Raw genomic sequence first — 27715 nt, forward strand, 5'->3', positions numbered from 1 at the left:
CCTGCCTGCCTGCCGGTTACTTTCTACCCCACAGTCCAGGGATAAGAACACAGATAGGGGAGAAAGTGCACCCCTACCTTTACTTTTTATGTTTTATCTGCAGAATTAGTTTTTCAGGCAGACAGGTCAGCAGGTTAGTTCACAGTTGGGTACTCCTGCAGCAGAATTGGCTAGGGTTTTATTGAAAATCTGCATTTCGTTACCGTGTGACGGCTGCCTGTTGCTTAAGTTTCTACGTCCTAGGAAAAAGAGGTCGTGCAAATCTGCCAAGGTTGTGCTGAAACCAGTGTCACCAGGCATGTCAAGGACAGGGGACAAGATAGAGCCACAGATGTGCAGTATTGAAGCTATGTGGGCAGACTTGGAGTTGAGGTGAGGAAACACCACAGGCAATGTATGCAGAAATGCCTGTTTGTAATTATATCTTGGCAGAGTGGGGGTAGGGAGTAACAGTATCAGTTTAGGTGTTGTTACTCCTGAACCCCTGAATGAACCAGTCTTATTCTTTATGTAGTGTTGGGAACCAACTCCAGGTTTTCCTGCAAGCCGGACAGACAGTCTGACTGAGTTACATCCCCAGATTTTCCTATGCCGAGTTTCATGCAGCTGAGACAAGTCTTGAGTAAGCTTTTGCTCTTCCGGCCTTTACCTCCCAAGTGCTGGGACTCTAGGTTAATGACTAGTTAACTGTTGGTATTGATGTCCTGTAGTAGGGTATGTAATAGAAAACTAAGTGAATGGCAGGACTGGGGACCCTTGTTTTGGAGGTCCAGTCACTAGATGCTGCTTTACTCATTGCCACTGCCTTGAGGCAGGCTCTAATTGTAGCACAGTCTGGGCTTTTGAAACTCCTGCAAGTTTTGTGGCTGCCTCCTTCGTGCTGGGATAAGCAGGGTGCCTCAGCACACAGCTGCTTCATGTTTGTAGTGTTAACTCCTAGTGATTGAGTGGTGGCAGCAGGGAAGACAGAGCACCAGACCTCTAGACTCAGGAGGAAGCCTTAAGTTCTTTGCTGGGTTCCCACATTCAATTACCAGGTTTTCCAGACACTATCTTAAATGGGACCCTTGGGACTTTGGCAATAGCTCTCATCATGGTCTGTTACGGCCAAACTGGCTACCTCTGGGACTGTTAAACCTGCCCCGTGAAAAGGAAGGAAAGTGGTTCATAACACCAATCATAGCTGGGCAGGTGGCACTTGTGGTCCTGTCTAGCATTTGGGAGGCAGAGGCAGGAGAATCACAAGTTCTGGGTAATTATGGGCTTCGTTTTAAAATTTCCACTTGTCTCCCATAAAACCAAACAAGACCACGAGCCATTTGGATGTCATTGCTCCTAAAGAGCTTTGCAGTCATCTCAGTCATAGCCCTTGGAAAGGGACCACTGGGATCTTGTGCTCTGCCTGCCATTATCCAGCCATTTGTATGCCCCTGGATTGTTTGCTTGGAAAATAACCATCTCAATTCCTTCGGATATCCAGAGATAAGCAAGAACTACAGTTTTTAAGGTACTTAGGTCTGTGCAGAAAGCTGGTGGCTGGCAGGACACTTGTTATGAAAGAGGGTGCAAAAGCCATAAGCAGTTATGTTTATATGGTAGCTGCTGACTGTTTCATTGCCTTTTATTGGAAGTTATATAGGGGAACAAGCCTTTCCTGCCCCCTCAGAGCCTACCAGGGCTTTTCTAGACCATCTGTAAGGTGTGCTGAAGGCTCCATGTCTCCTAAGTTTGCTTCTGTTACTGTCCCTAGTGGTTTGCAGAGGAACAATAAATACTTCTGCTTATTCTCCAAGTAGGAGAACTCTGGAGAACAGGTGTATGTAACAGCATTTCTTCACAGTGGCAAGTGTTCCATTTCACCTACTTATACTTGCTCTGAACTGATTCCGACTTTAGAAACTTGGAAGAAGGTTGGTTTTCAAGCATCATGCACAGGCTAGACTTAGCATGGCCAGCAGAAGTGTGTGGCAGACGCTGAGAATTGAAGCTTCTTATTGGAAAGTCATGTACAGAGTTTCTTAGGACAGTATACTGCCCTGGGCTGGAACAAGGTGTTGGGTGCTCAGGCTAGACTAGCAATGACCCAAACAGAAAGGGAAGAGGGATGCCCAGGAGAAGCCCTGTCCTGGGAACCAGAGTGCTTGCACTAGAAGGAAGGGTCTGTTGTAGGAGCTGGGACTATGCACCCAGCAGACCCACCCTTCCTTGTTTTTTTTTTTTTTTTTTTAAACTGAATTCTTAATTCTTGCTCAACCCCTGAGGTGAGGGGTGGAGATCACTGCTGTGACACAGTTATTGGTAGATAGATACCCAGATGTCCTGTCAAACAGCTCATGCTATCTGACTGACAGTTGCTTCAAATCCATTGATGTTTGAAATCGGGGAGCCATCCTGTGTGCTGTTCTAGTTTCAAGCTGATGGGTGGACCTTAATTTTTGGGTGACTGATGATGAAATATTATGGAGGAGAGTTCTGTGTGGTTCTTACTTAGGCTTGCTGCTGCCTAGTAAACATCTGGATCCTTGGTTCTGATCCCATACCAGTGGCTAATGCTGCTTCACATTCTGTGCTGGAAAAGCCAAACCTTCTATTAGGCATCAGCCCCAGAATATGCTACCTGGGAGGGTCTGTTCTTGATAAACTGGCATGTTGCTTCCAGAGTACTGAATGGCTGTGGAGTAATTACACCCCAGATGTAGCCACAGGTATTCGGGTAGTAAATTGACTCTTCTGCCACCTGCCCATGGCACCTTCAGAAAAGGTTAAGGAGGCCTCACTAAAGAGAACACTTGGTACTTCTCTGTGCCATGTGTAGGCCGAGCAAACCTGCCATCTCACAACCCTCTAGAAACTGACTGTGGGCCACTGCTTAAAATAAAAATATGTAGTACTTGGCATGTGTATGCCAGCTTAGAAAAGCACCTCTCTTCAGAGTATATAGGGTAGATCCTGTGAAGTCCTTACCTCTACTGGTTACGTGAACTCACATGAGAATGTTTCATTAAGCCAACGAAATGAGTGAGGAACATTCCTAAACCCTTTTGTGGTTGGTTGTTGCTGTTTTCCTTTTGGCTATTTATCTATTTGTGTGACTCTTGTATGAAGACCAGGCTGGCCTTGAACTCATAGAGATCTGCTTCTGCCTTGTTAATGGGATTAAAGGTGTGTGCCACTTTACCTGACTGTTTTGTATTTTCCAAAATTATTAGTGTGTGAGTGTGCATATTGTGGCACCCATGTGGAGGTCAGAGGGCAAATTTATGGAATTGGTTCTCTTCCCTTGTGCCAAGCTCTGAGAAGCAAAGGGAGAGGGAAATGAGCTTAGACCCTGTCCTTGGGGATGCACTCATGCAGCTCATGAAGTGGGTACAGTCTCTTAGCAGTCCCTACTGTAAGCACCTCTTCTTGCTGCTAATGATGAAAACAAACTTGGCTTTACACTTTAAATTTTGAAACAAGGTCTTGTCATGTAGACTGGGGTAGGATTTGAACCTGTAGCACTAACCTGGGACAAGCACATGCCACAGCATCCAGTTTCCCGTTTATATTGTGACAAAAGGACTGTGGTTTAAGGGTTAAAAAGACCGCTAAGAATCTAATCACACACATAGCTATGCAAGGCCTCTTTTTGGCGATGGAAATTTGAGTTTTTTCAAATGTTGTTAACCGTATTGTGTCGGGATAAAGGGGAGTGCAGACACAGAACACAGTGTCAGCACAGCTTTATTGCAGCGCCAGCTTAATCCATCTGCTGGGATTGAGTTCTTGCTTAGATGTGTCCAGTGATGTCCAAGTTACAGTGAATGTTGGGAAGTACCCGTTATATTCCGGAAAATTGATTGAGAAAAGGTCTCACTGTATAACCTTGCCTGTCCTGGAACTTGCTTTGTGGACCAGACTGGCCTAGAACTCTTCCTCCCAAGTGCTGGGATTAAAGGAGTGCACCACCGTATCTGGCTGTAAGCTTTTTCTAAAGATTGGTCTTCTGTGTCGCTCATCCTCCTGCTTCAGCCCCCAAGAGTATCTGTATTATACGTCCTTTTGTTGGAAAGTTTCTGTTTTTTTTTTTTTTTGTTTGTTTGTTTGTTTGTTTCCGGAGCTGGGGACCGAACTCAGGGCCTTGCGCTTGCTAGGCAAGCGCTCTACCACTGAGCTAAATCCCCAACCCCAAGTTTCTGTTTTTTAAGATTTAATTTATATACGTGAGGTACACTATCCTGCGACACACCAGAAGAGGGCATCAGATCCCATTACAGATGGTTGTGAGCCACCATGTGGTTGCTGGGAATTGAACTCAGGACCTCTGGAAGAGCAGTGAGTGCTCTTAATCACTGAGCCATCTCTCCAGCCTCTTGTTGGAAAATTTTGTTATATCCGTTTTACTCTAACTTCACCCTTTAAACTGGCCTATCTTTGAGAGACTTTGAAAGGAAGCGGGTTGGGGATTTAGCTCAGTGGTAGAGCCCTTGCCTAGGAAGCGCAAGGCCCTGGGTTCGGTCCCCAGCTCCGGGGGAAAAAAAAATGGGCTGGAGAGATGGCTCAGCGGTTAAGAGCACCCGACTGCTCTTCCAGAGGTCATGAGTTCAATTCCCAGCAACCACATGGTGGCTCACAACCATCTGTAAAGAGATCTGATGCCCTCTTCTGGTATATCTGAAGACAGCTACAGTGTACTTATATATAATAAATAAATAAATCTTTAAAAAAAAACAGAAAGGAAGCTAGGTATGAAAGGAAGGAGGTTGCTGATTCAAGGTGTTATAGACAGACCTTCTGAGTCACAGATAGCCCTGCATGTCTGCTGTGCCTCCTGTCCTGAGCCGCAGGGCTACCCAGGGAGGGTCTAATATTTCAGTTGTGCTTTTGGTATTGATGTTACTCTGTGCGTGCGTGCATGCGTGCATGCGTGGCCTTATAAAGCCGTGGATATGTCCTTCAGGGTATTCATGCCCTGTCTATACAAGGACAGCTTGTGTGCTACTAGGCATCCTTTTCCCCTGGCCACTCCTTGCTGCTGCAGGCGATGCCTCGCACTCCTATGTGCCTGTTTTTATGCATACTATGATCCCTCTCGCCTCCATAGCAGTTGGTGCACACCACAGTTTAGCAGACTTCGTTTTGTGAAGGGAATACTTGCAGAAAAGCAGTGCAGTGCGGGCATAGTCAGCAGCTCCTTGGTACTCTGCTCTCCCCAGTTCTCATTGCAGTATTCAGACCAGAGTTCGGAAGACACATTAGAATAAAGATCTCCAGGGAACAGATTTCTACATGATAATGCTAAACTGAAAGCCCCAGTTTTATTTAAGGAGTACAAATTACATGTGTCTTTCCTTGGGGCTTCATTTTCATGTAACTAATTTAAATCAGGGCTCTTTTAGACCAAAGAGATGTTGTTCTGTAGAATGGGATCTATTTCTAGCTTTCAGGGTCCACTGCCTTTAAACCTGTGTGGGCAGTGGCCCCTGAAGTGGGCTTCCTATTTTTATCAGACAGGTGCCTGGAGCTACGTAACCAGTGCAAAACCCAATTCAGACCACTTTAGCTTCGTGAGGTCAGTTGAGACAGTCTTCTTGCCAGTGAGCTCTCAAAAGGAATTCATAGCCTGACTGGCACATACTTCAATGAGGTTCACCAGGGGTGGGGGGATGGGGAGGAGCTAGTCAGTTTTCATCTAGACTTTTGCAGAACTAGTGTCTTAGAAGGAATCTCTTGCTCCCCCCCCCCCCCCCCCCCCCGGAGCTGGGGACCGAACCCAGGGCCTTGCAGTTGCTAGGCAAGCGCTCTACCACTGAGCTAAAATCCCAAAACCCCGATCTCTTGCTTTTGATGGCCAAGACAGAGGTCCAAGCACTGAGTACTAACTTCATTTTTGATTATGGACTCTTGTCAGCACCATAGTGGCTTCCTTTCCATCCACTGGAGAACCTGCTGGAAGAGAGAGCTCTTAGAAGGTGATTGAGTTCACCTTGTTCTTCAGAGTCCTTCGTGATCCTTCCTGCCTTGCCTGTCTTTTGTATTCCTTTTCCTTCTGTGCCTTACACTTTTCCACCTGCTGTGGTAATTCTCACCAGGGACTAAAGTACAAGACCAGGTTGTGTGTTGCATCATTCTAAGTGGCCAAAAATCAAAATAGGATACCATAAACTTCTAACGCAGAAAAGCCAGCTAACCTTGTCCTTAGAATAAGCATTCGCCTGCATCTCCACCCAATGGCTGATTGATCTGTGTGGTATAAGAGTGCTGTTTTTGTGAGAAAAGTGCTCACTGCCATTTTTGCGTGTGCAAACATGAGAGCTTGGAGGACAGAGGAACTGTCATCTTTCAAAATCTGAAAATAAAAAAATAAAATAAAAAATAATAGATCTGAACAGAAATACCCTGGGAAGCTTTATTTGTAAAACTCCTACAGATGAGCAGAAAGGTCTCACTGTATTCTTTTCATCCCTTCTGGCAGGGAGAAGAAACATTGTTGCATAGTGTAGAGCATTTATGAAACACTGTTAAATGTCAGAGAGGACAGCGGACACACCCCCACACCCCCCAATATACTCTCCCTGGAGACAGAGTCTTATTACACATCCCTGGCCATCCTGGAACTCACTATGTAGACCAGGCTGGCCTCGAACTCCCAGAACTTGGGCTGCTTCTGCCTCCAGAGTGCTGGGGCTAAAGGTGTGCACCACTATGCCCACTGTAAAAATCAAAGAGATTAATTATTGCCAGGTTATGGTTCTAAAAGAACGGATAGGGTGGAGAAGTTGCTCAGCAGTTAAGAGTGCTTGCTGCCCCTCCAGAGAACCTGAGTTTGCCTCCTGGTTTCCACTTTGTCCAGGTCACAACCAGTTTTGTGTGTCTTTAGCTCCAGGTGTCTGATGCCCTCTGATGGGGAAGGGGAGTACACATACACAACTAATCTTTAAAGGACCCTTCTGTTGAAATTTATCTTTTCTGCTTTCTTTGGTAATGGCGTACAGATCTACTGGTGTGATAAAATCCTAGAGAATCAGACAATAAGTCAATGCTGAGAGTTATGTTTAGGGTGAGTAGATTACTTCTGGACCACATGGAGGAGGACCTAGTTTTTGCTATTTGCAGTAGAGGAAGCCAAGAGAGGAGTACACAGTCAGTCTCTGCATTGTTTGCAGTTTGAGATGGAACTCTCATAGTCTAGCTGGCCTCAGGTTCCTCATTTTCCTTTGTCTTCCCCGCCTAGTGCTGGCCACTGCCCACTACCAAACTGTGAATCCAAAATACGAAACCCGGCCTCCCTGTACACTTGGCAAGCATTCTACCAACTGAGCCCTAATAGACACACAGACACAGAAAAGCTAAGATCAGGTGGACTGGGTGCTCTGGGGGGGAGTAGCAGCATCTCAAAAGCTCAGTGTACTATATACAGTTTAATATATTCAGAGAGGCACTATACACAGGAAGGTACACATGCATATATGTATGTACGTACATGTGCACATGCACACATACGTGCATACATATGTGCATACATATATACAGCTGAATCAGGGAGGCAGGTTATACAGCTGAATGCCAAGGAAGCTGTCTTAGCTAATCTTGCTGGGGAACAGACCTTGGGCTGTAAACCCGATGGATATTTGGGGCATTTCTGCATACACTATCAAGATCTCTGTGGACCAGAGGAAAGCTGGGGAGCTTTGCAGTCCCCTCTTACCTCACTAGTGGTAAGGTGTGGGCGCTTCAACATTTTCCATGAGCCTGAGGCTATGTGGCCAGTGAATGTCAACACACATTTCCCTGAGGACCCCACATACTCAAGGCTTCCCCTTGACTCCATACTCCTGGCATCTGTTCCCTTCTAGTACACTTACTTGCTCACTGTGGGACACTGTCAGGGAGTCATGGAGATGCTTCAGTGGGTGAAGAAGGTATTTGCTCTCAAGCCTTGCCTGAGTTTATTTGATCCTGAGTCCCACACAGTGAGAAGAAAAAGATCAACTCAAGTCTGTCTCTGAACTATTCGTGTACTTGGCAAGGCCTGTATACCACCCCCACACAGGAGTGAGTGAGAGAGAGAGAGAGAGAGAGAGAGAGAGAGAGTGTGTGTGTGTGTGTGTGTGTGTGTGTGTGTGAGAGAGAGAGAGAGAGAGAGAGAGAGAGAGAGAGAGAGAGAGACCTTTTCCTTGCTTCTTAGGCCTGAGGACTTAATAATTTACAAAATTTGGAGTCATTGATATTTGCAGAGAAGTTTCAGAGTTGTTAGAAGGAATTCCCTTTATCCCTTACGTTGCTCTTCCTTAGGTTAAACTCTCCATCAATTCACAGATGAAGAATTGACCTTACTATCTACAGCTCTGCTCACCAGACTTAAAGCTGTGTTTGTGGCCTCACTAGTGTTCCCATAAATATCCTCGTACTGCTACGTCTTCACTTTATCTTGTCTCAGTTGATAAAGTTGTTGGCTTTTTTTGTCCTTAAAAACAAGAATTTTGCAGGATGCTTTAAAAAAAAAAAAGAATGTTGGGGTGTACAGCTCCTGGGGATTCTATGCATTCACTCCGCTGTGGACGACAGAACCTTCCCTCTCTAGCCCCCTAGACTCGCTGGGCTACAGAGCCATGAGACATGGCTGGGAACTACAGGCTTGGGCAAGAAGGTGAATGAAGACTTCCACACCAGTATCGGCATAGCTCAGTTACCCCTCAAATGAGTGGGGTTGTCTATTAAGTAATATCAGTCTAAGATATATATGCAGAATAATCTAACCCTCCCCTAACCTCCCCCTTACTCCCTCTATTTCTGTGCCCCTATCCTTCAAAATCTCCTCCCCCACCTTCTTTCTCCCCCTTTCTGTGGTATTGGAGATTGAACACAGCCTCATGAGTGCTCTAAGCAAGGACTTTAATACTCAGCTGTACACCAACCCTCTTTTGTTAGATACTCTGTGTTAAGTCATATTCTGAATGGATTTAGATGGGTTGAGAGGAGGTGGTATCGTGTAGGTAGACCTAGATGGTAGGAATGAAGATGTCCAGCTCTGTGTCGGCCCTGTATTCTCTGTGTTCTGCTTTGTAGTACTGGGTGGTTTTGGGTGGGCTATTACCACAAGTTGAAGAGTCTGGAGTGGGGTCAAGAGGTGCTTAGAGCTCTAGAGAGAGCCGGAAATTTCCAGCCAAGGTAACCATGTGGTAGTACACAAGATGCTTGGTTAACAGATCTTGATAATTATTTGGAATATTGAGTATGTCTTCTGCTCTATCCTTTTTAGGCTAACACTCGAGGTTCTTCCTCTGAGCTCTAATATCTTATCAAGGGTTGAGTCTGAGGTACTAATAAGTTAGTGCTGCCAGTTTCCATGGCAGTGGGCAAGTGTTCTGTGATGAGATGGGAGTCCTCTTATGACATCACAAACGGAAGTAGATGGCAGGAACTGGAGACCTCCTCAGGAAGGAGGACATTTATTTAGACTTCATAACTAGCCAAGCAGCTAGGATCGTTCTAAAAAAGCCTTTGGGGGGGGGGGGATTGGGGATTTAGCTCAGTGGTAGAGCACTTGCCTAGCAAGTGCAAGGGCCCGGGTTCGGTCCCCAGCTCCGAAAAAAAGAAGAAGAAAAAAAAGCCTTTGGGGATTGGGGGGGAGGCTTTTAACAAGCACACAGAATTAAACCTGAGACAATGATGAAAAGTACCCTCTTCTGAGTGACACCCACTTTAGAATGGCAATCGCTTTATCTTCTGCAGATGCCGAGCATATGAAGGGTGGGAGTTTTGGAGGTTGTTGAGGGAGTGCTCAGAATTGAATCAGAACCTCCTGCTAGATTGGTGCTCTTGAAACTGAGCTACACTCCTAGCCCAGGAACTTCTTTTCTAGCCGTGTTAGCTTTGTACATTGTCATTGTTGGCCAGCTGATTCTTATTTGTGGTGATTGTGTGTCAGAAAATTAGTACTGGGTTCTCGTTTGGCCAAGTGATGTTAAAGTACATGTAAGATTCCAGCTAGGGGCGGGGAAGAGAGTTCAGCAGATACATTGTTTGCTGAGCAAGCCTGGAGACCTTTGTTTGGAGCCCTAAAACGCACACCTGTGACCCCAGTACTTAGGGCTGGGATTCAGGGTGGGCTTAAGACAGGTGGATGCTGAAGGCTCATTGGTCAGCCAGTCTAGTGCAGTAGGTGAGAGTTGTGTTCACTTAGAATTACTGAGCCCCAGAATACAGTGTGGAAAGTGAGGAGACAGACACTGCACTGGTGAAGGCCAACCCAGTCAGCAGGGCAGAAAACCCAGCAGTGAAACCCATTTGCGTACTATAAACCTGTTCTTCCAGTGTGCAGTCCACACTAAAGGGACCAGTCTTCTGGTATAGTCCATAGTCTTAAGTTTTAAATGCGCTGGAATAACTTTACAAAGGATATTCTGTCCTTTGGGAGATAGACCTGAGCTGCCCAGCCACTTGTTTAGTAGCATTCCCATACTTGAGTTTCCAAGCACCTGGCAGACTAACAAGTAACAGACATGTGACATTTTATGGTCACCTGGCCTTAACTCTACCTGTGTGGTGGGTTACTTTGGGTGTGAGTTGGGTTGTGACTTAGGAGAATGCTGTATTGTATGATTCTACTTGTTTTTCCCCTTGGATCTATCAACTGTAGATCAGCCCTCTTTAGTGGGGGAAGGAGAGCTGTGACTTCAGGCTCACTTAAGTCTAACATTGCTCACTTTACTCCAACCACAGTGTGTCAGATGTGGCATGTGGAGCCATGGCTCTTTAGAACTCAATTTTTGTACAGTATAACTTTGGCTGAAAAATGCACTCTTACCAGCACAGCACAGCCTTTAATTCCTGCAGTAGAAGTTGCAATCTGAATTATTTGATCATATTTGGATTTTAGTGGGATAATAGACCTTTGTCTTCAGTTACTAATGTTTCAGGATGCTTGTAATTTAGACGGATGTTTGGAGAGTGGTTTGTTAGGTTGTATTTGGACATGAATTGTGTTTAAAGGCATTCGTGATGGGATCAGACTATTGCCAGATATAGTTGAAGAGAATTCTTTTAGGATCTGACACCTTCAAACTTGTGTGTGCAACAGTCGCTCACTGTCCTGTGAGGCTCCTGATGGACAGGATCAAGTAGGAATAGGTTCTCACACACTTGAGGATTTGTCAAGGAAGTTTTAGCACACAGCTTTCCACATTTGAACAGATGTGCATACGCTGTGGTGGATGCGTGGCGCTCAGAGGATAACTTTGAGAGTTGGCTCCACTGCATTTCACAGATGGAGCTCAGAGTATGAGGGTTCTGTGGCAAGCACTTTAACCAGGGCTGCGCTATTGCACTCCCTTCAGCTCAGTAACAGAGAGGTTTGCGTATAAAGCAGTTTTTGAAGAAATAGTACATGCAGAGAAGTTAGATTGTGACCCATTTAAAACAGGCAACGTTGATAGAGCGCCTCAAAGCTTATAAAACTTTGAAGGGTGATTTGATGGAGGTCAAAGAGATTCTCAGACACCCAGTTCTCTTTGCCTCATAGCTCTGATGCTCATTACTTAGAAAATTAAGACTGGTTAAATCACCAGTCTGTCCAGCTCCTGCAGAGCCTTTGTCACCAGAAACCTCATTGATTTGTCACCTGGCTGGCACTTGGGGCCCAAGGCAGATATTATTGTGAGTTTCAGGCTGGCCAGAAGATGTCCTTTAAAGACATCCGCATCTCTTACACAGACTCTTATCCAGGGATTGTGGGCCAGTTTTTTTAAAAAGTGTTTGTTTTTAGAGTTAACTTTCTAATACAATTGTGTATTATTAACCTGTGAAGATTGGAAGTGACTTTAAATTTGTCTAAATGTGGATGGGGTGTCTATTTCTTATATTTTGAGAATTTTGGGACACAGAGATGGGGAAGCAGGAGTTGTCAGAGTTTTCATGCTCCAGCTGGAGGCTTGCAGTTTAAAAGCCAAACAGCAGGGGGCACAGCCTTAGCTCTGTCCATGGTTCTGAATGTACGTGCTTGCGTCTGTCTGTCTGTCTCCCTCCTCCCCTCTGTCCCCGTGTCTGTCTCAGTCTCCGTGTCCATCCCCAGCAACAGTAAGATTTGGGATTATGAAGGTCCAGCACACAGCTACCTAGCTAGCTGTTCAGAAAAGCACGCCTCCTTCAGGCAGCAAGACCCATTTCCTGCTGGGGTATTTGTCATGGCAGGGAAAAGGCAAAGTTCCTGGATGAGATGGCAGTGTTTGTGGAATTGACCTGCTTCTGCAATCAGTGTTTAGGAATGGTGTACCGGGGCTGATCTAATCCCAAGATTAGCCAGATGTGGTGGCTCCAGCTGTGGTCTGAACATCACAAACCCAAAAGTGACCCATACTTTTCCTACTCAGTTTCATTTTTAGATGTTTAGTGAACTCAAGCAAATAGTCAGTCTGGTTAAGGTTTTTATTGAAAGGTGTTTTCTGGGGTGTGTGTGTGTGTACATGTGACTGAGTACAGGTGCTCTCACAGTTCACATTATATCCCTGGGAGCTGAGAGTTACAGGCAAGTTGTGAGCTGCTCTGTTAGTTTTGGGAACCAAGCTCAGGTACTCTGCAGAAGCAGTGACTGCTCTGGACCCGAGTCATCTCTTCCTTCCTGGGTTAAGTTTTAATTGTTTTTCAGTACTAAGTGTGGGACCCAGCAATCTGTGCATGCTAGGCTAGAGCTCTCCCAGGACCTACAGCCCTGCCCTGGAGGATTACATTTTAATTAGTAGGAAGCTTACTACAAAATGACTTTCCATATTGATTATGTAAATGTTCTTAAATCTAAACCATTAGCCATTACAGAACAGGAGTAAATAAGAAATGCTAGGCATATGCATCTTACGTATACAGAATAGTTCTTTTACTAATACAAGTGGGGCAGATTATCATGCATTGTGGCCAGTATTCATCTGCCTTCAAACTTTGAAGATTTGCATTAGTAAATGTAGGGATTGTGTTACAATCAGCATTTAGTGACTACAAAGTATCCAGCATGAGTATATGCTTGCCTGTCTAGTCCAACTGTGAAAATCAACTCACGGGTCTCTTATGTTTCCTTAAAGCTGGAGATACAGATGACCCACCAAGAATTACTCAGAACCCCGTCATCAATGGAAATGTAGCCCTGAGTGATGGGCACAGCAACGCAGAGGAGGACATGGAGGACGGTGAGTACTGCTCACGTACTCACAGCCGTGGAGCTGTCAGAGACAACACCCACCTGCATTTTTCTTGAGTGCTTTCTAGTACTTTCTAGTCTGTAGCGTAGTTAGTTTTCAGGAGGTTATGTCTGAGGCAATTTAGGATCCTATTTTTGTTTTGAATTTCAAGATTGTGTAAGATTTCAAGGTAAGTTGCTTCTCTTCAGTCTAGGCAAGGGGGTTCAAATCCAGAGGTTTACAGTGAGTGGGTGTCTGCTCATACCCACAGGTCTCCAGCTGTTAGCATTCAGGGTGCCAGGGAGATTTTCTTTTCCCTTTTGTTTGCAGCAAGATGCTTCCAGGCATTGGGATTTGGTTTTCCACTGCATTCCCACGTTAGTGTCTTATCAGTCCTACAATTGAGAACGCCTCCCAGCTCCTGTTAGGAATGAAGAGAGAGCCAAGCGTTGGGCCCTATACGTCCTCCACTCACTTTTCTGTGTAGCTTCCGTGTGGAAAAGCATATGCATATGTATATGCGTGGGCATTTTGTGTCAGGGAATCACTTTTTCCTTTTGAGAAATCTTTATAATATATCATCTTAAGAGATGTAAACATTTGCAAGCCAACGTCCTGAGAAGGGAGCAGCCAGTAATTGTATGCAGCCCCTGGAATCTTGCAGTGTAATTTGAAACCATGTTCTGTACAAGCATGTCCATCAATCCTCATGAGGGTTGTGTCCTTCCCAGGGGAGGAACGGGGCAGTTGAAAGAAACCATCAGGCACGGGCTGCACCACCAGAAGGACTGCTGTTCAGACCTCCTGCCAAAAGTTCAGCCTCCATGCGAAACTGCAGCCGCAGTTGAGAGTTCTCTCACAGTGCGGTTTACCCCTGGCAGCTGGCTGAGGCAATTTCTGAGGAAGGTAAAGAGGCGTGGGCTACACCCCGCTGCTTTGTTCCCCGTGGAGTGCGCTTTCCACTGTAGATGAAGGGCATCGGTGTGGGTGTGGTCTTATTGGTTATTGGGCGTTTGGTGGTTTCACTTTGGACACCAGAGATGCCAGGATCGTTTCAGAGAGGACATTTGGGAAAGTGGCCAGGCCGAGGTGCCAGGTGTGCATTTGGGGTCAATTTGAGTTGTCTGTAGAGCTGTGCCCAAGCCCACCCCATCAGCTCTCCCAGGGTAGTTTGTTTTAAGCAATTCCTCTCTTAATAGGATTGTAGGGAGACATAGATACAGCTATGAGAGTGGGTTATTCTGTGTATTAGAAGACACCAGTGTTTCCCACTAAACCCTACCTGCTTCCTCCCTGCAGCCATAACAACAACCAGATGTCTCTAGACATTGCTAAATATCTCCTGGGGGCCTCGGTGCCTAGATTGAACCCTGGTTAAGAGTCAGCGTTTTCTTATGTTAGGGTAAATAGTATTGAATCCTTAGTACTAAGTACCCATACTTTATCAGGAGACCTGAAGTAGCAGTGGCCCAGCTTGGCTTCTCAGATGGGGAAGCAGAGCAGCGGTCCTCTTGGTTTGCAGTTGGAAGTGTTTTCAGCAAGCGCTGGACCTGGGCCTGTTCACAGCATGGCAGAGGCAAGGGAGGGTGGGGCTCGGTATCTGGAGCAGATCTTAGGGTGAGCTTTTCTAGAAGCAGTGTGACTGAAATGCTGATTTAGGTTGATGTATCTTGTGGCCGGGGTCAGAACCTTAAACTTTTGAGGAGCTCTGCATTACCCATGCCTCAGCCGTCCACGCCCTGGTGCTTTCTTAATGATTCCTTAGACTCTGGCTTTGAACCCCTTTTCTTAGATCTTTTAAAAACATATCAAACTAGGACACATGATCTAGAAACCACTGGATTGAGGCCCACTTGTAACCAAATGATTGGTGACTTTACTGTGCTCAGGGTCCTTAGAGCCATTTCTTGTGTAGCTTGACAGTGCAGACACTAGTGAGGATACGTGTAGTTGAAGAAGAGAGCATTTTATAAAATACCTGTTAACAAACTAACAGGACGGGCAGGTCTCTGAGCTACTTTCTTATATTTATTATCTCCTCAAGTATCACTTTTCCTTAGATGTTTTAGGGTAAGCACATGGGCTCTGCAGATCTAGACAGAGCTGCAGTAAATTGTAGGTCTCTGGAAACAACCCATTCTTAAGATTAACTGACTTGGGCTGGAGAGATAGATGGCTCAGCGGTTAAGAGCACTGACTGCTCTTCCAGAGGTCCTGAGTTCAATTCCCAGCAACCACATGGTGGCTCACAACCATCTGTAATGGGATCTATACCCTCTTCTGGTGTGTCTGAGGACAGCTACAGTGTACTTATATATAATAAATAAATCTTTAAAAAAAAAAAGATTAACTGACTTGCAGAATTTGTATTACAATGACTAGGATGTCAGAAGGTTTGAGAAAACATCCCTCTAGAGTCACCAACCATATGGAGAAATTAGTCCCTTCAAAAGCCTGAAATGTCCTGTCTCTGTGTGCTTTCTTTACAGAGTTGAGGCGAGGGCAGTCCACTCAGGTTTTTGTTTTTTTAATAAGGATATAGGCTCCTGTGTACCACTGCATTCGTTCTTGGGCAGAGACGGTTGTCAGGTTGGTCAATCTTCAGGAATTCCCTCTAGGAGGGTAATGAGCAGGCTTTCATGTGGTGGATAGGTTTCAGGTTTCTCTTATTAGGCCTTTCACTTGGCAGTTATAAATCCTCATTTGTCCCACCTGTTTGAGCACCAAGGGCCTTGTTCATCATGTCAGCCTTAGGCTGGCTCTGTGGTTGGATTGTATCCCAGTCCCCAAGTTATTCACAAGAAGTTTCAACTTCCTTAGCCTGTTCTAAGAATGTGCCTTCAGTATAAATGCAGAAATCCAGTGACTTGTATCGAAGCAGACCAGTGAAAAGGGACCATGGACAGTGCCAGGTTCTCTTTAAAAAATTTACACATTAAGATCAGTGTCACCACTGTTTGTTTCTACTTAACATTTAAAGAAAAAATTGGCAATTTGACTAATGTGTCGTGTGGAAGAACAAACGAATTGTAGTCTGCTCCAATTTTTGTGGGTATAAATGTAATCTTACAAGTCTGAATCTCAGGGACAGGCTAGCTTTATTATAGAGTGTATCGTCACTGTCCTTGGTGTCTCCACAAATGACATGCGTCATGTCAGTGTGCCTCAGTTTCCTTATCTGTAAAGTGGAAATTAATGCTGCTCAGGTGCAATTTGTACATCCATTAAAGCATGTAGCTAACCTTTTCTGCTAAGTCCCTCTAGGCAAATTCATGGACAGAATCTTCCCCCTCCAAGCAGATGCAGGAATACCCCACCCAGTAGACTTAGGTCAGTCAGTCAGTCAGCACCCTGCCCTGACTGAGTGAGCCGGGATGTGCTTGGTTACAAAAAGGGGTGAGGGAACTCTAACAGATTTGGTAAAGAATACCCTCTTGTGAGGACTGATGGACATGTTTTCTTAAGAACAGACCCAGGTAGTTGCAAACTTCTAGCAACTTTAGTATATCTAGAACAGATGATCCCGCAAACCCATGTTGTGTGCAGTGTGGAGATGGATGGGTTGTGGGGCTCTATTTTGATGGCCTTCAGCACTCTGGAAATGTAAGGGGGCAGGGTGTCTCTGTTAATGACCATGCTCTTCATAAGTCTAGTTATGCATAGTATAGTCCTCTGATTATGTTCTGGGAACTAGTAGCCAGGGAAATCAGTACCCGATTCTTGGGGGATGGGGGTGGAGGTGGCTCTCAGTCCCTACCAGTTGGGAAGCTGTTTTCCTCTCTGTCACAAGACGAGCACAGAAAGTGATTCCTTCAGAAACTTCTACAGCCTGTTGGCTTCCTGTGGCTTTTGTCATGTTTTTCTGGTGCTTGTCAGTAGCAACTGTGGCAGAGTGGCTGTGGAAGACAGCTCACTCCATTCCTGGGACTGTGTCAGCTCACTGACCAGTGATGGTTAAATGATGCCCTATTTTAGATGAGACATTTTTGATTGAGGCACTGAACCTCTGAGCACAGGCAGTGAAGGATCAGAAACCTTCGTTCTTGTGCTGATACTCATATTGGAAAGAGCTTTGATTTCTCTATAATCAAATTGCTGCCCTAAGGGATCCGGCTGATTTCACAGAGCTCTAAGCTGAGGGACTGTCAGTCATGCTCTCCTGTGCTCCTAGCACAGCGGCTGGCCTTTTCAGCTGCCTTTCTCCCCCTCCACAGTCAGTCCCACTTACATATAGACATACAAGCTCTTCTTTTCCTTCCCTCCCAAGTCTGTCTCCTCAGTTGGTTTCAGGTTTGGGAGGTGAAAACTGAAGTAGATGTTCATCCCCCTAAACCCTTAGTTCTCTGAGGGAAGGCAGGTGTGGGCGAGTGCCCTCAGTTAGGGTCCAGCTGTGTAGAAACTTTCTTTATCATCAGTGCCTTTTCATACATTGGAAAGGACACTCATCTCCCAGAGGCATCAGCAGTTGGACTGGATTGAGATCTTGTAGAGCAGTTTACTGCAGTGTTGATAATGCTTTTCGTTAATGCCCCGGCTCTGTGATTGATGGCGTGTTTTCTTGCAGACACCAGTTGGCGCTCCGAGGCAACCTTTCAGTTCACTGTCGAGCGCTTCAGCAGACTGAGTGAGTCGGTCCTTAGCCCTCCGTGTTTTGTGCGAAATCTGCCATGGAAGATTATGGTGATGCCACGCTTTTATCCAGACAGACCACACCAAAAAAGCGTAGGATTCTTTCTCCAGTGCAATGCTGAATCTGACTCCACGTAAGAGTTTAAATGATGCAACTACAAATGCACAGATTTCTGGAGGCCAAGTTCCATCAGCCTTACTCAGTTTCAGTTTCTTTGTAACTCTGTAACAGTCCCTTTCCTTTTGGCTCTGGGGATAGAACCTAGGGACTTGCTACATAAGCACTCTTCTACTGAGTTACAGCTTCTGCCCTGATTATGAGAGTGTAATAAAAAAGTAATTTTAGTATATTAGCACCCACCAGCCTGAACTGGGTCCATTTGGACTCTACAAGCCACGGAACTACTTGTTCCCTTGTCCCAGAAGCCAGATGCCTTAGGTGTGACTGTCAGAAGCTGACATAACCCTTCTGTCCTCTGATGGCTCATGCCTGTGGGCTAGTTGGAAAGTATACCTCACAACTGTCAGTGAGGTGCTTAAAAAGTATGGATCTGGCCTATTTATGGGGAAAGTTTTGGTCATACTTTTCAAAAGGATATTTATTGTCTTAGTTACCAGTATTTGGGAAACAGAGAGCAGGAGGCTCAGTTCTAGGCCAGCCTGGAGTAAATGAGACCCTATCTCAGTAGCTGAGGAACAAAGACATTTTGGAAGTCCTTCCAGTGAAAGAGAGAGGATTCATGGTCTATGAGTCTTTCAAACTTGACCCCTTTGGTTTAGTCTCAGAAGCTTGTGGTTCTCCTTTCTTTTCTTTTTTTTTTTTTTTTTTTTTTTCAGAGCTGGGGACCGAACCCAGGGCCTTGCGGTTGCTAGGCAAGCGCTCTACCACTGAGCTAAATCCCCAACCCCGTGGTTCTCCTTTCAATCCACATCCTCGCTGTCAGTATTATAAACTCTTGGAGTGACAGTTGGGAGAGAGTGTATGTGATCTGTGGAGAGATCCATTTGTCTATACCAATGTAGGCCCCATGACACTCCCTGATTCTGGTACTTGGGAAAGTGTTCACCAGAAGATAGCAGCTTTGGTTACTGTATAAATTCTCCCAGGAAGAACATAGTTCCTTTCCTTCTCCTTTAATGTTTGAGAAGTGTCCAGCTAAGCCGGAGTGGTGCAGTACAGGCTGTGGGGTGGGTTCAAAGCCCCAGCATTGCCTCCTTCTCCAGAAAGGTGTGAAATTAATTTTATATGTAATGAGGGCCACTTACAGAATAAAAAGTTTATCTCTGGTAGTAAATTGGTGCCCAGACTAGACTGCATAGCCAGAAGTCATGAACCCACCCTCTGGTGTCCTGATTGGCAGCACATGCTTCTGTGCCTGATCCCTTCTGGTACATAGGGCAGGTGTGCTGGAGCCAGCCTCTTGCCACAGCTGCAGGCTCTGCTGGGAATACTGCATTGTGGTAGAACCCAGAGGGGCATCCATCTTCATTTAGGGATTGAAGGAGGAGGGCTTTGCTTTGTTACCAGGATAGCTTTGAATTCACAGTCATGGCCTTGCCTCAGCTTCCTAAGTGGTAGAGAGTGTATGCGTGCCACCATTCCTTGCCCATCCACTGTTTTATTCTTGTATCAGCTGTCACAGGCATTTATTTGTGCCACACAACCACCGAGCTACACCCGTCATGTTTCTAGTAGCCACAGTTGTAGAAAACCTACGACACATACTTTCAAGTCCAGGCAGAATGTGTGTTTTATACTTTAAACATTTAGACACGCTAGGGGTTACAAAACAAATACAAGCCAAGCCATGGTGCACAGCTTTAAGCTCTCTGAAGGCAGAGAGGCAGGTAGGTCTGAGTTCTAGTCCAGCTAGTTACTAAGATAGAACCGGGAGCTAAGTAAGCTGTTGCAGTTGGGACCTCAAATCCTTCTTTTCTATCCAAGGTAGATTTTCATGTGCTGGTTTTGATGTTTTAAAAATATGTGGGTCTCAGTTAAATATGCCAACTAAGGCTTGGTGGGGTCTGTTTGCTTCCCTCCCCAATAGGTCGTGGTCCTGCCATGCACAAGCAGTGCTGAAGATAATAAATTACAGGGATGACGACAAGTCATTCAGCCGGCGAATCAGCCACTTGTTCTTCCACAAGGAAAACGACTGGGGATTCTCTAATTTCATGGCCTGGAGTGTAAGTGACAGTCTCGGCACCTCAACTGGCATTGCTGGTCTTGTTCTTTTAGTCTTCAAAAGTCTTGCTTTGTGAGTTGAGCAGGCAGGCACATGGAAGTTGGCACGGCTTTCTGGTATTGTGTTCAGTATATATAAGGACTTGGGTTGCAGCCTTTAAATTTTTACTTACTATGCTATATGTGCATGGTGTGCAAACTTTATTATCTTTGGTGTGTGTGTGGTTGTGTGCAAATAATTGAGTGTGGGCACACATGAGCTGAGGTGTGGTCCATTTGTGTGAGTTCTGTGGATTAAACTCAGATCATGGTTCAGGCTTAGATGACAAACGCCTGCTCCTGTGTGGCTCTCACTGGCTCTTCAGGCGTGGCCTGAGGTTTCTCTGTGTGTGGCCCTGGCTGTATTGGGACTCACTAGGTAGACCATGCTGGCTTCAGCCTGCTTTGTATCCTGAGTGCTGGAATTAGACCAGTGGGCCGCCACCACTTGGCATCAAGTATGAATTTTTAGAATATCTTTCAAAAACTTGTTTGTGTGTGAGGGTGCCACACAACTGGCTATCAGATTCTTTGGGGTTAGTGCCACGGCATTTGTGAGCTGTGAGGTGTGGGTGCTAGGACCAAGTTCTGATTCTCATGACAGCAGCAAACCTGTTATGCAGAGTTATTTCTCCAGCCCACGAAAGCACATTTTAGTTAGACAGTGGAAATCCTGGTAGGGTGACCTTTTGGGGGGCTCCTTTCTGCAGAAGTGGCCAGTGGTGGTCCTTGGCATGTTGCTCTCTAGTCAGAGAACTTTTAAAACCTTGTCAGCTCCCTCAGACTGGGACAGTAAAACCCTGAACACCTTTACCTTTGCAAAGTTTCCAGGGGCCCATACTTAAAACAAAAAGGACCACTTCCAGACTAGAGCAAAGTTGCAGAAAAATTTTAAAGGAGTACACTATTACATAGTAGTTTATTGAGTACAAAGTACAAAGACAGTCGCTTCTTTTGAGTAAAGTGGATGCTTGTGTGTTCTTATGTGAGTTGTATTATTTTTATATTACAGGAAGTGACTGATCCTGAGAAAGGATTTATAGATGATGACAAAGTCACCTTTGAAGTTTTTGTACAGGCGGATGCTCCCCATGGAGTTGCGTAAGTTTTTGTTCAATTGGGTACTTCTGTACTGTATTGAGAAGCACTGGGATATGCTTAAGAGATGCTTACCGTCTTGAGTTTGCCCCCAATACTCAACATCATAGTTGCCCCCTTCGCACCCTCGGTGGCTTTTCTGAATGTAACTGGCCAGCATTGGTTTTCTGGTCGGTCTTATCTGTAGAGGAACCAGGGCCTTTGTGTGCATGGCTCTTATTTTGAAGACTGCACACGTATGAAAACCTGTCACAGGGAATGTGCTGGCACTGCTGACTGTCCAGTCCCTTTTTGGGTGTAAAGCTGTAATCTGGGCTGTTGGCTGGGCCTGCGAATGCACACTCACTCATCCTCTCTGCTGTTGTCTCATCTCGTTAGTGTAGCAGTATTGGCAGGAGTCTGGAAGCGGTAGTGTAGTTTCTGTTTACCGTAGATTTCTCTCTGCTGAGTGGTTGAAAATATCTGGGATACAGCTTAGACTACCATTTCTTTTAAGTAGCCACTCAGCATAACAAAGAGGTGCCACCCTTGGGGTTTAAAAGTGCTTTATAATTCTACATTTCTGTGTAAGTGTGTTTCTATAGATTTGGTGGTAGGAGTGTCTAGGGTATTCAGCTGTTGCCACATCTTACACATTAGGCATTCACATTTTGGGGTGTGTGTGTGTGTGTGTGTGTGTGTGTGTGTGTGTGTGTGTGTGTGTGAGAGAGAGAGAGAGAGAGAGAGAGAGAGAGAGAGAGAATCAATCAGATAGTTCTGTAGTCACATTTGATATAAAAGATAACCCCCAGTGTCTGAGTGCTGATCTTTAGAAATGAATGAATGGCAGGGTGGTGATGGTGCTGAAAACTGTTGGGAACAGACAAATGCTGAAATTGAGTTTGAATGGTCATGGCAATGAAAGATCCATGTGATGTGAGGCCTCAGTTCCCAATGTGTGCCTGGAGGAATAGTCTCTGGACTTTGTCAGGATGCTAGAAAACAGAAGATGACATGAGACAGTGACATTCAGCTACACAGTTGTCAGGGGCAAATGGCAAACTGCCATTGTAGAAGTCAGGTGCCTCGTGCAGTGGACCTTCAAACTTGGACTGTCTTTCAGGTGGGACTCAAAGAAGCATACTGGCTATGTCGGCTTAAAGAATCAGGGAGCGACGTGTTACATGAATAGCTTGCTGCAGACCTTGTTTTTCACAAATCAGTTACGAAAGGTAAATGAATAGTATTCCCTTCAGCAGCTTTCTGCTTTCTCTTCTGCAAGGTATGTTAAAGGCCCAAGTAAAGTATTCCTTTACCTTTCCAGCAGCCCTTTCTCCACAGGGAGGCCTTGCCAAGCTTCCTTGGGTCTGTGCTGGTAGTGGGGTCCACCTGCTCTTAGAGCTAACTTATGTAATCATATTTAAAAATACAAACACCATAATGATAACAGTTAATTGATTCTAGGACTAACGTTTCTACCTTTAAATTATACTCCCAGGCTCCCCTGACCTTATTTAATAAAGTCTGTAGTACTAGCTCTCTTGTAGCTGACAGGCTAGCGGGAGATCTGTCTGCCTGGGCTGAGTAGAGTGAGTGCTGGGGCCCGCCCCACGCCCTCTTCTTTACAAAGTTGGGGGGGGGCATTTGCATATGTTCCTAGACTGGCTTTAAACTCACTCCGGTAGTCCTTGTGATCCTCCGGTCTCAGCTTCTTAGTAAGCAGTTTGAATCTAATGATGGCGGGTGGTGCTTTTTGACTGAGGATGTTTTGCAGAGAGTATGGAGTGGGACAGAGAAAGTACTTGTAGATAGGCTCCTGTGTGTCTCATCTGCTTGCTTCTGTGACAGTGGCCCTCTGAGGTGGGAGTGTGTGGAGTGGCAGCTTGAGTGCCATCTGCATTTCATCGCCTCTGGTTCCTAGACACTGGCTAGGTTAAATGTGTACCAGCCCAGGGAGTGCCTGCAGAGGGTGGGGGCGGGGGCAGGGCGGGGTGAGCTATAGGTGACTTGTTTGTTTACATTCTCTTTTGTTTCTTCTAAATTGTCTTCTACAAACATTTATTTGATGGTTTGACAAACATGGACATAGTTCAGAGCCCCTAGCAAATTGCTTTACTCCTTATGATATTAGAAATGATACTTTTACCTAAAATTAAACATTTTTAAATCAATTCTTTTAGGCTGTGTACATGATGCCAACAGAGGGTGATGATTCATCTAAAAGCGTCCCTTTAGCATTGCAGAGAGTGTTCTATGAGTTACAGCACAGCGATAAGCCTGTAGGAACAAAAAAGCTCACAAAGTCATTTGGGTATGTATCGACAATCCGCCTCCATTCTGCTTTCTGTGTAAGGGACAAGAGTGGAGACAGGAGTGACACGGCATCCGGCTCAGGCAGGCTCACGGCTGGCCCAGGGCTTCTATGCTTCCCCTCTTTGGAAGTAAGGCTTTGTCTGAAGAGTTTTTCTTGAAAGATTTTACCACTTTGCTTTTCAACAAAGGGGCGTGTCTAGCTTTGAAATGTATGTATATGTAACTTGTAGATGACACCACCTTCTAGATCTTTAAAAAACATTTAAATTTTTCACTGGCTGCTAATAAAATTCAGTTTAATCTTTGCATTCTGACAATCCCCAAGATACCGAAAACATCACCGAATTTGAGGCTAGAGGTTGATTCAATTTAGTTTGCAGTCTAAAATGCATCATAATTCACTCTTTGAAATACAGAAATTGAAACGTAGATACTCCTTTTTTTCTTTGAAAGGTGGGAAACTTTAGATAGCTTCATGCAACACGATGTTCAAGAACTTTGTCGAGTGGTAAGTTTCAAGCAATAACTGTCTGGTTCTCAAAGTGAATATTTGAGGCAATGCTAGAGGTCTTTACCAAGTGGACTTTCACAGCTAAGCAGACCACTTACCTTGGTTTTGTGTAGACCAGATTTAAAGAGTGCTGGGGTCCCACCGACATGCCTGGTTTAGTGCTCCACTAGGTGTGAACTGTGGGAAGGACTGAGTCGGTAGAAGGTGATGCTGGGGAAGTTTGAGCAGATGTAGCTGTGAGTGGTGGGTTCTCATTGATTGATTGCCTGAGCATTTGCACAGGAGTCTCAAAGCTAGGGGTACGCACATTGGCTTTGGCAGCCGCAGACACTACAAAAGTGGTGCTGCTGCCTGTCCCCATTAGTCACTAGTGCATTCATGCCTGGATTGAGAAAGGACAGAGATGCGTGTTCACGCAGACGTGGAATGGCTGTTCAAGGTGATTGGCTGGGCAAGGTGTGTTTTCTTTTTTGCAGCACTAGCTGGATTGAATCAGTTCATTAAATATCCATGGACAAACCAGTCAATCCTGTTGACAGGCTCAACCTCATTAATCTCTTGGTGTGGACCATTACGAGTTAAGTTTAGTGATCAATTTACATGCTTTTCCACAGAGGTAAAATAAATAATGAAAAATGCTTCTAAAGGCACTCCAGATTACTAATTCATCCAGACTGTATAAAGGTTAACCCCAACTACTGCATGGAGATATTTTTTGTAAAAGCAACAAAATCCAGCCAAGAAAGATGTGTATGTTTTTTTTTTATAATTGCATGCCAAAGGTAATATATTTATAGTCTAGAAATTCTTTGACTGTTGGTATTTCCAAGTAAAGTGTTAAATTATTATGTATTACTCAAGTATAAATTCTTTTTTAATGTCCAAATCTTCTCTTTCAGTTGCTTGATAATGTGGAAAATAAAATGAAAGGCACATGTGTAGAAGGCACCATTCCCAAGTTATTCCGAGGCAAAATGGTGGTACGTGAGCATTAGCTTTAAAGAACGTCTTTGAAAGATTAAAAATGGGGATTTGACAACCAGTGCTGAAGCTGCCTTCTGTTTATTCTTACATTCTTGCAGTCTTATATTCAGTGCAAAGAAGTAGACTACCGTTCTGATAGGAGAGAAGATTATTATGATATCCAGCTAAGTATAAAAGGAAAGAAAAACAGTAAGTCTGGTTTCCATACTTGATAAACTTTTAGCCATTGCTGCTCTGGCTCATTTTGTACAGTGATTGTATTGTAATGAAGGTTAGCTGCAGGGGGTGACATCTTAAGCATCAGCACCATCTGCGTGTCCAACCCTCGGAGCAGTGTGTCCAGATGCCACCAAACCTCTTGTGGCCTGCCCAGTCCCTGCATCCCTTCACCCCTCAGAGGAAACAACTCCGGCATTCAGCACCTTGGGTCAGCCTGGTTGTAGTCTGATGCTTTTTCAGCATCATGCTCATGTGTGCCTCATGTGTTCCTGAGGACCAGTGCCTGGGTCATCTCCTAGTATTCATTTAGGGGCCTTTATCTACAGCTATATTTCTTAGTCACAGCTTTGGGCCATTGCTTTTGTTTTCTGGTTTCATTTATGGGGGGGCTCAACATGATTTATGTCTTGGTATGGATTGATAGATCATAAGTTCAGCGATCACTGTATGTGCTTTTCCACAGAAGGAAAGCCAATGTAAAAATTGATTCTGTATATTTCATTGTAAAGCCTGTATAACAAGTTAGGCTTCTCTGATGTAGACGAATTTTTCCTGCGCATAGATTGGCGGGGGTTTTATTTGTACCACTGTCTTCCTGTTGGGACCTTTTTCCCTTTGTTGAGCTGTGGTTTATGATTACTGTCCACTGTTTTCCATGGACTGCATAGGTATTACTGTCTTCACATCTTGGGTGCTGTCCAGCCTCTTGCTGCATGGGTCTCCTTTGCTGTCAGTTTTTACTGCCTTGACTCATTTTTTTTCTCTCGGTGCTTTATTTGTTCTCCCTGGCCTTCTGCCCACACTACCTGTTGCCCTCTGTAATGGCTGACCTGACTGTTGTCTGGTGCTTTACCCCCATTCCCACTGAAGGAGAAGGCCGTTATGTGACTGCCTGACCTCACTCATGCTGCTGTTTGTTTAACGACACGTACTGATTTCAGTGAAGTCGTTGTAGTAGCTGCTGCTTGCTCTTGTTCTTGTCACTGGTCTGATGGTGTGTCAGGACACCAGGGCTGACATCATGCTGCCCCATGCAGGTCTGTCTTTGGCCTGGGATCCTCTTCGTCCAGCCCTTTGAGTTTCACACCCGGGCTCTGGCCCATGGATTGTCTATGCCACAGTCCCATTCTGTCTTCATTGATTACGCTTATAAGTGTTTCAACAACTTTGAAACGAAGTCATTGAGTTTTCTGCTGTTTTTCAGCAGGAAGGTGCAGTGGCCTGTGTCACTGCATTTAGTGGGCAGGGCAGCTGCTGGTCGTACTCGCTGGTGTCCTGGTCACATAGTAATGTACACCCAGGCTGCCCGTGGTATGTGCTTGAGCTCTGATCATACCCACTGACCTGTTGTTTTTGTTTCTTTTTAAAGTATTTGAATCATTTGTGGATTATGTGGCAGTAGAACAACTAGACGGTGACAATAAATACGACGCTGGGGAGCATGGCCTGCAGGTAACTTCCTTCCCGAGCTGTCTCTAGTCCTTTACCCAGGCACTGCCATACTGTGCTGTGCTGCTGTTTCTTGTGCTTTTGAGATCGAGCCTCCAGGCTTTCTCTTTGTGGTCTGATTGGGGGGGGGGGGTGCTTGTGTGATGAAGAGGTGATGAGAGGGGAGGATGTCTGTGTGATGAAGAGGTACAGTGTTCGGCAGGCAGAGTAGGTAGGTGAAGTGTGCTGTGAGAGCTGATTGTTTCCTGACCTTTATCAGAAAGCTTCTTGGTTGGTATTGTTTTGTTCTGTTTCATTTTTTGATAAAGGGTTTACTCTGTAACTCTGGTTAACCTGGAACCTGCTTTGTAGACTAGGCTAGTATCAAACTCAAAAATCCATGTGTCTCTGCCTCTGCCTCCGGCAGATCTGCCAGGGCAGGCATGCACCCCCACGTGGAGCTCTTGTTATTAGGTGCTCTGTCTGCTCCATTCTGAGAGGCGGGCTTTTAGGGTAAGCAATGCATCCCCAGGGTGTGCCCAGGGGACTGACTGTGTACAAGCAACCTTACTGGAGTGGGGAGCTTGGCGGTGGTTGCTGCTCAGGCTCCCCAGGCAGCCTGGAGGAATAAGACTCGCTTTCAGGTTTATAACTAGACTGATCGCTCAGTGAGTCTATTCTATATTTATATTGTATCTGTCATTCATTAGCAGAGTTTTTCTCTGTCGCCCCGGCTATCCTGGAACTTGCTCTGTAGACCAGGCTGGCCTCAAACTTGCCTGCCTCTGCCTCCCAAGGGTTTAGACTAAAGGCGGATACTGGGCTGGATTCAGGGAACGTATTGTCAGAGCACTTACCAGGCCTGCCAACTTGTAACTCGTGGTGTCCTAACTGGCCCGGATCCTTGAGTCAGAGCCTTTGCTGCGCATACGAATGAGAGTCGGGAGAGGTACTGGAGAGGAAGCCCTGCAGCCGGCCCTTTCCCGCCCCAGATGGTTTAGGGGCTACACATGAGCAAGTAGGGCAGAGTGCTCACTTGAGTGGGAGCCGTGGGAGTGGAATATTTTAGTTGGTGGTGGTGTGGAGTAGCCTGAACCTCTGTCTTTGTCTTTCATGAGGGAGCCCTATATTCAACATCCTCTTGTATTACAAAGAATATTGCCAAATAGGTTTCCATCTGTT

The 27715-nt window shown here is 45.4% G+C and overlaps 1 protein-coding gene across 10 annotated transcripts in view; it reads left to right on the forward strand.

Annotated features, from left to right (window-relative positions):
- The window catches only part of Usp7 (ubiquitin specific peptidase 7), a 96511-nt gene that overhangs the window by 55185 nt on the left and 13611 nt on the right, over positions 1-27715 (forward strand). For 6 of the 10 annotated variants that reach the window (XM_063269283.1, XM_063269286.1, XM_063269285.1 and 3 more), the window contains 10 exons: positions 13053-13157; positions 17713-17911; positions 19826-19964; positions 21014-21102; positions 22202-22310; positions 23259-23389; positions 23845-23899; positions 24802-24882; positions 24985-25075; positions 26475-26557. In XM_063269283.1, the coding sequence (XP_063125353.1) occupies positions 13053-13157; positions 17713-17911; positions 19826-19964; positions 21014-21102; positions 22202-22310; positions 23259-23389; positions 23845-23899; positions 24802-24882; positions 24985-25075; positions 26475-26557 (1082 nt within the window). Of the gene's footprint in view, positions 1-5788; positions 8630-13052; positions 13158-13911; positions 14055-17712; positions 17912-19825; positions 19965-21013; positions 21103-22201; positions 22311-23258; positions 23390-23844; positions 23900-24801; positions 24883-24984; positions 25076-25119; positions 25678-25773; positions 26558-27715 lie in introns of those variants that run through there. The other 4 variants (XM_063269288.1, XM_006245757.5, XM_063269289.1 and 1 more) reach the window with 3 other exon arrangements.

Source organism: Rattus norvegicus, chromosome 10, assembly GCF_036323735.1.
Source record: "Rattus norvegicus strain BN/NHsdMcwi chromosome 10, GRCr8, whole genome shotgun sequence".
NCBI lineage: Eukaryota > Metazoa > Chordata > Mammalia > Rodentia > Muridae > Rattus > Rattus norvegicus.